This window comes from Vanellus vanellus (assembly GCF_965231255.1).
Source record: "Vanellus vanellus genome assembly, chromosome: 5".
NCBI lineage: Eukaryota > Metazoa > Chordata > Aves > Charadriiformes > Charadriidae > Vanellus > Vanellus vanellus.
The window spans coordinates 3,044,081-3,055,252 of record NC_138910.1 but is presented as its reverse complement, the minus strand read 5'-3'; the positions used below and the strand labels follow the sequence as shown (position 1 = coordinate 3,055,252).

The 11,172-nt window shown below is 45.0% G+C and overlaps 1 protein-coding gene across 1 annotated transcript in view; it reads left to right on the top strand.

The window, feature by feature from the left end:
- Positions 1-2,539: 2,539 nt before the first annotated feature.
- Positions 2,540-11,172, top strand: part of KIF5C (kinesin family member 5C) — a gene marked incomplete at both ends in the record, with an annotated part of 79,527 nt that continues 70,894 nt past the window's right edge. The window contains one exon of the mRNA XM_082483699.1: positions 2,540-2,665. Within this exon, the coding sequence (XP_082339825.1) occupies positions 2,540-2,665 (126 nt within the window). The remainder of the gene's footprint in view (positions 2,666-11,172) is intronic.

Sequence of the window (11,172 nt, the reverse complement as noted above, 5' to 3'; positions counted from 1 at the left end):
TAAGTATATTGGCCACTCATCTCCAGGGAAATGGAATCTCATTGTTCTCTTATGGCTGTCCCCCTTCACCCCAGTCTTTGAGGAGGGGATTTGTTGTTCCCTTTGGAGATCCCAGGCTGTTTAGTGAGCTGCCCCAGCTGAGGTTGGCGCAGCTTGAGAATTTCTTCAGGAACAATCAGAACTTGCTGTCAAATCATATCCAGTCTTCCAGGGTGACTAAACCATGGACTCAGTATCTAGCTGGAGAACTTGCCCCACAGTGGTAGGAAAATGAGATGACATCAAGGTTTGCTTTTTTTTTTTTACTTTTGTAGTAAGAAAATTCTCTTGCATTCTGGTGTATTGTAACTCAAAAAAGCCAAGCAGAATATAGCTGTAGTGGTGTTTCTTGTAAGTACATCATCTGAAAAAAGCACCGCTTCAGGAATTAAATAAATTAATATTGATAATGCTTAAGAATCTATGAGTATGACTGCTTCTTGGTATCTTGATAGTTTAGGTTTTTTTGTGAACCAGTTTCCCAATAAACTGTAAATCCATACCTTCCATCAGGCATCCAGAACATCTTGGAAGAAGCTCACAAGCTCAGGGAGGTCCTGATCACTCACGAATCTGGCTGGTTCCTACAAGGCTGCTTAACTCAGTAATCTGGTAATAAGTAGTAAAAATAGCAGCTTTGTGACAATATGGTATTGTCTGCAATACAGATAATGTAGTATTGTTTGTGAGAAAATTGCTAAGAAGGGATGGCTCTTCAGTGCATTCTTACTGATTGCAGATTATACCTACTCTAATAGGAAAATAGAGGTTTGCCTATCTTGCTGCAAAATGAGCTCATGATAATAGAGAAAAATAAGGATTAATTCATCAAAATGGTTGTCTTTTATGACTAAGCCCCTACTTGTCATGACTTACGAATTTGCTATTCAGGGTAAGATCTTGAAACATAAGAGAAATAAAAGGGCTAGATAATTGGTAATCCACAGAAATAAATCACATTATATAATAATGTCTTATCACATACTGCACATTGCTAACTCTCCCTGATGTAATTGCTTTTAAGAAGGGCATGTGAGCCTTTGTAAGTAGCCTGCTCTTCTCACATCCACATCAGGTAATGAGGACAACCACTGTGGCTAGAAGAAAGGGAAATCTCTGTAGAAACGCTGAAGAACTGACCACTGTCATCTGAATTGTATGGCTGAGGCTAATTTAATGAAACTGGTATCCTCCTCTTTGGAGGAAACCTCTTTCAGGAGTAACTGAAGTCTGGGGGTTGTCTCCTGCTTTCCAGAAGACATCAACAGTTATTGCAAGGAGCTAGACTGCCTAAAGGTATGTACAGGGAGAAAATCACAGAATCGCAGAATGACAGGGAGTGGAAGGAACCTCTGGAGATCATCCAGTCTAGCCCCCCTGCCAGAGCAGGGTCACCTACAGCAGGTTGGACAGGACGGTGTCCAAGCGGGTTTTGAATGTCTCCAGATTTGAAGACTCCACAACCTCTCTGGACAGCCTGTTCCAGTGCTCTGCCACCCAAAATGATGGAGGAGGAGAAGACTAGGTGTGGTGCATCAGCCGATTTCAGATGACTTTAATCAGTGAAATGAACTAGCCTTGGCACAGGGTTGGGGGCAGGAGGGTAAGTTGTAGGTGGTTTTAGCAGGTCAGGAAGAAACATGGCCATGCTCTTAGTCAGAGAGTGAAGGAGGAGGAGGAGGACAGCACGCCTGAAGTGTTGGAACAGGCTCCAGACTTTGTCTTTCCCAGATGCTGATTCACTGACTGCAGCAAGATAAAATTCTTGTAAATTTAACAAGGTCAGAGATACTATTGCTTCTGCTTTTCCTCACAGAAAATAAGGGTAACGTAACGAAGGGAAGCGCTACCCTGACATCCCAGGAATAAATATCCTTTAACCTGGTTACAGATGTGGCTTGCATGGGCGGCAAAGCGCAGGTCTCCGGTCCTTTCTCTGTGTTCCCTGCTTATTTCCCTGAAAGCGCAGCTGCACCTGGAGGCCTAAAAAAGGGTCAGACAAAGCCAGGTGAAAACAAAATAACTGCTCCCTGTTGGGTGTGATGCACCCCCATAAGTCCCTGTCGCACTGACAGGGGTAACCCCCGTTAATTACTATAAATCACCAAGGACGAAGAGCTAACGTGGCCGCTGCGGGGAGAGCTGGCGGCCGTGTGGCGGGGGAGAGCCGCCCGGCACTCCCTCCGTCCCTCCTTCGCGGCCGTGAGGGGAGGGCGCCGCTGAGGGGCGGCCGTTAGGACGGTTAGAGCCTTTGGCGGCCGCCACCTGCCGCGCGCGGACTACGCCTCCCGGCAGGCCCCGCGCGCTGCGGCGGAGCCCCGCGGGCGCTGAGGCGGGGTGGGGGGGACGGGGACGCTGAGGAGACGCTGAGGGGGCGAAGGCTCCGCGCCGCCCCGCACCGCGCAGCCGCGCCTGGGCGGGGGCCAGCCGGCGTCTGCGGCACCTGCCCGGCGGAGCGTTCGCTCCCTGCGGCCGGCGCCCGCCCGCCCGCCCCGCCGAGATGGCGGATCCCGCCGAGTGCAGCATCAAAGTGATGTGCCGGTTCCGGCCCCTCAACGAGGCGGAGATCCTGCGGGGGGACAAATTCATCCCCAAATTCAAGGGCGAGGAGACGGTGGTCATCGGGGTGAGTCTGCCGCAGCCCTCCCTCCCGACTGCGCGGTGCCGGGACGGGGCGAGCATCCCCTCCCCGGGGCGAGCTTCTCCCCCTACTCCCCCCCATTCCCCGGGGCGAGCATCCCTCCCGGCGGTCCCGCAAGCCGCCGGCGGGCCCCGCGTCCATTGTTCCCGCTGCGGCGGAGCGAGGGAGGGGCAGCGGTGGCAGCGGCGCCCCCCGCGGGACCCGCTCCGCTCCGGCGGGGCTGCGCCCCCCCCTCACCCCTCACCCCCTCCCCAGGCCCCGCCGGCCACCCCTGGGGGGAGCCCAGACCCCGGTGAGGGGTGGGGGCGCGGGGGCGGCCGCCGCCGGCGGCGCTGATGTCATGCCGGTGACTGGGCATGCTCGCCGGCGCTCCGCGGGGGTGGCCGTCCGCGCCCCCGGGGCCGCGCAGCATCCCCCGTACCGCGCAGCATCCCCCGCCGGCACGGAGCGCTGCGAGGCGAGACAAAGCCGAACCGGCTCCGGAATGCCCGGGCTGCTCCCCGGGGAGGAGGATATCCCGGCGGGGTGATGCGCTGAGCCCGTCCCGTGTGGCTGCTGGGCAGCGCTGGCAGGACCCACCGAGGTGCAGGTCTTGGTGAGTCCCAGCAGAGCAACCGGTGCACCAGCATTGTTAGTTGAAATGACCCACGCGAGGTGAAGTTTATTTTTCCTCTTATTAAAAAAAAAAATACTAGTTTAAACATCAAGTCACTACCTACTTGCAGCACCAACATAGCCAAACTCAACATTTTCCCCACGCTATGTAGGGCAAAACATGCTTCACAATAGCAAAAGCTTGGAAAGGAAGAAAGCGCGTGTGTATCTGGCCCCTCTGTGGTTCGGGATGTGGCTCCTTGGCCGAGTGTTTAACATGGCGCAGCGCGTTTGTCAGCCATGCACAGCAAAGTGCCTTTTGCTTTTTCTTCTTGGAGCCGGAGCTTTCCAAAGCGGGTGGCTCGGTTGGGTTTGCATTCAGGAGTCCGCTGGTGCTGGTTTGGGTGGGTGTGCATAGGCAGTACCGAATGCGTGAACTTGAGTTATATTTTTGCTTTACTGTCTAACCAGCCTGTGGTTTTGGTGCTTGTTTTATATGCTGGTCTACTGTGGTTAACCCGATAACATGATCTGTACTGTACTACGATGAAGAGATCTTAAATCTAATTGATAATACAAAGAATGAGCAATTGCTTATATGGTTTGTCAATATTCTTATTAAAAACTCAAGTTTTTAAGGAATGTTTTTCATGGAAGTTGCAAGACAGTTATGGAAAAGCGAGCAAAAAAATTAGTCAATTCTGGATATAAATGGCTAACTTGTTTTTCTTAATTTGTTTTTTATTAAATGTTTTCTGTGTAGCCAAATTAATTTTCTTTATTTGAAGGTTAAAGTCGTAACACCCACTACAGTTTGTTAACAATAGAGTAATCAAATTGGTTATCAATCTCAGTCAGCAATGGAGGGCTGTCTTTGGTCAACAAATACTTGGAACGAACCGTAACTGTAGCACACTCATTTGGATGTTTAAGAAAAATGCCAGCAAGTTCCCCTCCCCCCTCTTAAATAAATAAACCCTCAGGTATATTAAAAGTAGATTAAAGTACATCTACTGTAAATTGTTTAACAATGTTATCTTTTTAAGAGAAGCAGAATTTAGAATTCTTTTATCCCACCTAAGTAAATGTGCAAGTACATGCTGTATCTTTGTCTATAAAGTATCTGTTGTCTGGGAAGACAGTAACTATGAAGCTTTGAAAAAGGTATTTATATCTTGCAGAGAGGACATTACCTTTAGTAAAGGTAAAAAGGAACAATAACAGCAACTGTCAATTTCCTACCATGGAAGTTTAAAAAAAAATAGAACGAAACAAGAAAAGTGCATGTACTTATTTATTAATTGATATATGTATATTCATTTTGGGGGTTATTTGCCACTTTGAATATCTAGTCAGAAGCTTAGAGAATACCTTTCCTTTCCCTTCACAGGGCAAAACACAGGTCTTTTTTAGGTGTACATTTTAGTCATCTTAACTAGTGAAATATGTCCTCAAATACTGCTGCTTTTTTTCAAAGAGAAGCCATCCAGCTGTGGTTTCATGGGGATATTTGTAGTTTTCTAAGTATAAATGAACCCGAAAATCTATCCATATTCTTTGTCTTCTTTATTTGCAGTACTGAGCTCAATGAGCTTTGGTGTAACTTGATCTATAGTGGATGCCACTGCAGTATGTTAGTAGAAAGCAGTACCATTTGTTATTATTTACTGGTTTAGAGTGACTGCTTAGCTCCAACAAATAATGCCTGTCAGGGGGAAAGGATCCTAATTCTGGTGGAAGGCACTACCAGAGTAGACTTCCTTCTGGAAAAGCGGTATTTTAGCCTTCAAAAGCTCTTAGAAACATTTCATAAAGCAAAAATATACCAGAACCAAACACTTTTTTTGTGTGTTTTACTACAGCATTTGAAAAACACTGCAATGCAGCTTTTATTTTTGTTCCATAAAGTATTGGAAAGAAAGGGGTTCTGTTAAAATTTAAAAAAAACCCAACAAACAAAACCACCAACACCCCCGCCCAAATTCTCTCATCACATAAGAGAAATTAAAATATAAATGATTTAAAGGAAATATCTATTATTTCTGACTAGTAAGTCTGAATAAATTTTCTTTTCCTTCCCAACAAACAATTGCGGGGAAAATGCTTTCTTTTTTCCCAGCATCTCCTCCCATTATACTTCTCTAGTGCCTTGAGCAGATTTTCCAATAAAAATTAAAGATCACAACTTGATGATATTTCTTGAAAACAAGCACTAATGAAATAAGTTTGACAACTTATGCTGGAGTTTCCCCAGGATATCTTTCATGCCATGACTAAAGTTGTATCTCTGTGGTGCCTGTGGTCGCACAGCTTGGAGCTCTTTGTCAGGGAAGTCCTAGGGCAATGTCCTAACCCCGTTCAAACCAGTTAAACACTTCAGAGTTGGGATTTGACCCAGTGTCTTATATTCTGCTCTCCTCTGTCCATCTTCATGTGCTTTGTACATGCAACATGGTGAAGTATGGAAGATTAAAATGTCTTACCTTAAATTTTCTTTTGGTTAAACAGAGAAAACCCACTGTGTTTTGATTCTACTTTAAAGTTTTAAATCTAAAAGCCTTTTAGATGTATCTCATCTTTAACCGTGGTGGAAAAGGTGACAGTGGTAAATCCATCGCTTTTTTTTGCGGTTAGCTACCTAACAGTCTCAGCAGACTGCAGTTTCATTTTATGTTCCTGCTCCTCTGCAACCTCAAGGTGACTCTCTGATTGATTGTGTTGGCTGACATACCTAAAAATGTATTTTTCTAGCTGGCTTGCTTCTTACGGTCTTGTTGGAGAGTGTGGAAATGTATGCTGTAGGTAGTAAGCAACTGAGGCAGTCTTCTGGCGTGTGGTTTCTTCGTGCTTCCCCTGTTCCTCTGAGCGCTTTTATTCCTGAGCATCTGCAAAGGAAGGATGCAGAAAGGCTCAGCACCTGGTGGGATGCCCTCCCTGAGGATGCTTTTCTGGTTTAGGTTTACAGGGGAGAGTGCTTCCAGCCCTTTTCCACCTCCCCCATTGTAAATAATAGAGGAATTTCGTTGTGAGGGAGTATTTTCACCTCCTTTCTCTGTTAGGACTAGAGTAACCGCTTCCTTTTTAGCGCAAGGCTGATCTGAAACTGAATGTTCAGACAAATCTCTCCTGTTTAGAAAAGAGAACGTCTAAAATGAATCTTTCTGGCCAGCTCAGAAACCTCATGTTAATATTACCAGAAAGAGGATAAAAGACTCTTCATTCTGGTTGTCAGCTGCTTTTTGAGCTGCAGTGTGAGGGCATGTGTAAAGCCCAGCTTAGCAGGAGCTGCTGAGCACTGCAGTTCTCTGCTGTGCGCTCGGTGTCAGGCGGGCAGCGCAGAGCCTTCCTCGGCCCCTCACTGCCTGCGCTGGGGGGCTTCAGCGGAACTCTGCCAGCTCCCGTGGCAAACTGCCTGTGGGAAAACCAGCGGAGAGCTACAGGGACCACGGGAGGGTCCCTGCAGGATGGTGCTTTGTTCACATGGGGGGAAAATCCTGTTGTTTCATCCATGAAACATTCCACATAACTAACTATTGTGTCTAAAACAAACAAAAATATCATCACCTGATAATCTGCTGCTGTGCGATGGTCACTGCTGTTTTGCAGTGTCACATTCCGTGAAGTGAAAGAAAACAAAAATTGATGGCTGATTCCTTTGCAGCAGGTGGGATGGCATCTCAGCAGGGTTGTGGGGTTTTTTTAATACTTTCTGCTATAGTACTGTTTGCAGTGTTGCCCTGTGGAGAAATTTTCGCTTATTTCCATCCCTAAAATATTTGGATACATTTTACCTTTTATTTCATGCACACCAGTAAAGTCCGCAGAGTTTGTACTAATGAAAAAAAGCCATGTTCTTAAGTCCCTCTTGTACAGAGATCTCTGTATGCTGTTAAGCAGTTGTCGCTCTGTGGTTAAGAAAGACCCACAAAACCCCCCTGGGATAGTAGATAAATGAGTAGTTAAAAAAAAATAATATTAAAAATCTGCCCTATACTGTATGACGTTTTTCATGGAGTATGGTACATTGTACTTCTAACAAAAGCCAAGCATCCGTCTCTACCTCAAAATGCACAGCAATTCTGCTTACAGAGGGTTTGTTCATGACTTATCTATAAATACCTTTTAGAAAAAGCTCATACCGGTTTGATGTAGGATGTGAAGTGAGATGGGACTTCTCTCTTGGTCTTGGTGTAAAATATGTCAGTGGGAATGTCGCATGCCATTTTCCTAGCAGAAGGCTCAATCTGGGAACCTAATGCTTACTTTGTCTCCCAGCATCTTTGGTGGGTTTTCCAGCTCTGCTAACTCTTCTTTTCCAGTGAAGACTGAGCAAGTTTTGTATGAAAGCTTTGGTGAAGGACTGTTGTGAGGCACAAGTAGCTGGCATAGCTACGCATGACATTTATATGGAATCGATGGTATCTGGAGACACTGAAGGCTGACAAATACCTTTGTGGGAGCTGTTTCTTTCAAAAGTGTTGCTAATCCACCTACACCCTGAGATTTTCCTGTACCCTGACATAAGCTGTGAACGTCTCTAACCTGCTGCATTTTCCTGTTTTGTGGATGAGATGTACAACGATGTGCTGTGCTCATTCCCCTGTGGCTTTGGGCTATGTTGCTTTCAGGTCAGACTATTTCCAGATCAGCAGCGGCAGAAGACTGACAGATCTGGCACTTGCTTTTTTTGGGTGATTTCTCTCAGTAGCTGAAGCCAGTAGGTATCTTGGGAAGAAGAGGAAGCCTGTAGATCATAGCATATTGCTCTTCCTTTGGGAAAGGACAAATACAAGATAATTCCACTGGGTCTGGATGGTGTTTCTGTGCCTTGCAGAAGAAATTTTTTCATTTACTGAAGAACTGGTGTGGTAGCCATTCAGGGAGTAGCTCGCGTGCTTGATTTTTAAGGAGTAGTTGTTTTCCTAAGGCATACTGCTGTGCTTCACACTTATTTTCAGGAGCTTGTATAGAAGGTTAAAATCATGGGACTGATGACATGACCGTCACAGTAGTTTTTTGGTTCTGTTTTTACAGCGTGTTGGCTAAAGAATGAAACTGTTCTGGATCTAATTATCAAGAAATAAAATACATTTATTTCTTGACACAGTGATACTTCCATAAGGCACTGAAGCGAATGTAATGTACAATATTACTCACTCTCCGGTAATGTAAGTCAGGGGAAAAAATCTGCCTTGACAAGGGCTTGAAAAAAGTCTCTGAGCTTCTCCAAACCCCAGACATTCTCCTTTTCCACCACCAGCCTTTGCATCTGTCCAATCCCGTAACCTGGGCTGGGTTGGTACAGGATGGGGAGGCAGCTTTCCGAAGGCTCATGGAGATTTGGTGCATGTAGAGCTTTGAAACATCACACAGGGGCAGAGTGTGGCGTTGCTCAGAGGGTAGTGAGTGGCTGCATGGGCAGTGCCCTTGTGTCTGCCTGAGCCCCGTGGGTAGCGATGCTCTACGGGGTTCCCCCAGGCTGCACTGCAGGTATTGGGATGAGCAGCAGCCGATTCAGCTCCCAGGACTCTGTTGGCACCAAACCAGTTTTCTAAGATGCTCCTGAGACAGAGTTACTTTTCCTCCCAGTTAAGGTTTGAAGCAAAATCCTTGGCTTGTTAAACGCTGCTTGGCACATTCTTGCTAGATTTAAGCATAGATAGTCACTTCTGCGGGGACAGTGTGATTTGGGGATTTCTGTTTGTTTCTTTTCTGAATCCTCTGCTGTTTCTCTTCTGGAAGGGATATTCTTTCAAGCTTGTCTGTAAGTGCTGAACTGGGGGAAAATTATTCAACACGGATCAATGGGTACTTCCTGAATGAAGTTGTACTTGTGTGTGCTTTTCTGTTTTCTAAAATTGTGGTGAGAAATAAGGTATGAAAATGGCTTCTATTTATTGTTGGTAGTGCTAGAAAGATGATTTACTCAAAATAAAAAACTTACTATTTTTTTCACAAGAGCAATTTCCCTTTTTTGTTTCCTTGGGGCGTTGAAGGCTTTTTTTATCTTTTTCTAATCCCATTTGGATATATTCCTGTAAAATTGTCTTGATCCTGTATACCTGTCCTGTCAAAACCATGGATTCCTACTTAAAGCTTTGAAACTTAAAATATAGATGATATATTTCAACAAGATAGATTGTCAAACATGTAGAAAATGTAGTCTCATGCCACTTTCAGTGTTGTCTTTTTTTTTCCTCTGGTAGGTCCTGCAGGATCCTTTTGGTTTAGACCAGAAGGTTTAGTCCATTCAGTGTCTGTGCTCACCTCCCTCCTTCCAGTTGTTGCAGTCTTTGTTTCCTTCCCCTGAGATGCAGTAGTTAGTCACTGGTGTTTGGATTAATTTTTGCAAATGGCTGTTCAGTTGGGTACAGTCTGATTTATTGGTATTTGGGGAAGTTTGGGAGTACTCTTTTTTTCTGCATCGCTGGAGATGATTTCTCTTGAAGCTTCCTGCACTAAATGAAGGCTTAACGTGCAGTGAGGAAGCTGGTGGGGAGTGATATGTACTTACATCTCCGCATATTGTTTCAGGGTTTCAAACTGTGCCAGAAGAATAAAAGCCATTACAAAAGATAAAATGAATGATGAAATGACACTTACAAGTCTTTAATATTAATGTGCTTTTCTCTGTAGTAGTTTTTTTGAGGGGTGGGGTGGGGTGGGGGGAATGTTCTGTAAGAACAGATACTTAGGAGGAGAGATTCTTTAATTTAGTTTGTCTTGGCAGTTTTTAACTAGACTGCTGACACCGTTGGTATCATCTTTGGTGTTTTTCCTGCTGTCATTAAAATGACTCACTTTAGGATTTGTTTTCTTCCAAATTTAATGGTTCTGAAATGCCTGCAATGCCTTCAGGCACTAAGTTCCATTCCTACCTCTGCAAGTGAGGTATCAGAGCATCAAGTTGCAGAGCTGCAACACCTGCAGATCTCACAACTGTGTTTTCTTAAAGGAGGGCTTTTCCTTCTGCCAAGGACAATGTTAAATGAATGTTAAATATCCTGTGTCATCAGTATTTGTCTGTTCTTTTGTTTGAAGACTTCAGTGTGCATAAACTGAGCTGTGTCGTTTCGTCGGTGACACGGTACGCGTAGGGAGGAGGGGAGTTGTGGGCATGTGCTGAAAAGGGGGCTGTGGCATAGAAGAAACACATGAACAGGGTGATCTGTTCTCTGCTTGGAAAAGAAACACACACAATCCAATTTTGACCTATTAGCTTCCATGGCTTGGAATGGTCTGGTTGCTGATGCATTTCTTGTTAAATTCTGGCTGGTTTAGTTCAATACAAAAGTGCATTTGGCATGAATGTTTTCATCAAAAGAACTCTTCTACACAAGGGGATTTATTTGTGGTTTGGTTGTTTTTTTTTCTTCTTTTTTTCTTAATGTAGGCAACAGTCCTGTGCACAGGATGTTTTGTGTCTGTTTTTGTTGGGTCCCTTTGAGCTTGACATGTTGTATCTTAATGTAACCAAACAAGACCAAACACAATTATCTACCAACTACTTTCAGACCCTTTACTTTCCCTCTTTTGTTTGCTTTTGTGTTGTTGCAGCCTTTTAAAACTCAGAGGTCATGCCAAGGTAAGACTAATTCTGAAAAGATATTTACTAAGTTACTCAGAGGACTGAAAAAAAAACGTGTATCTGTGTAGGAATGAGTCTTGGTTCTATTCTCAATTCTATTGTTGAGAACCAGGATGCTGCAGGGTGAGGCAGCATCTGCTTTGGCAGTGGGCAGAAAAAATGAAGGGACACTGGATCCAAGTCATTTGATACAACAGCCTGGGTGTGCAATACAGGGTAATCTGTGCTTTAGCTGACGCTGCGGGTGTAGAAGCAGAAAAGTCATTTAGAGTTGCTCAGTAGTTGCTTGACACTTTTGACTTGACTGCGG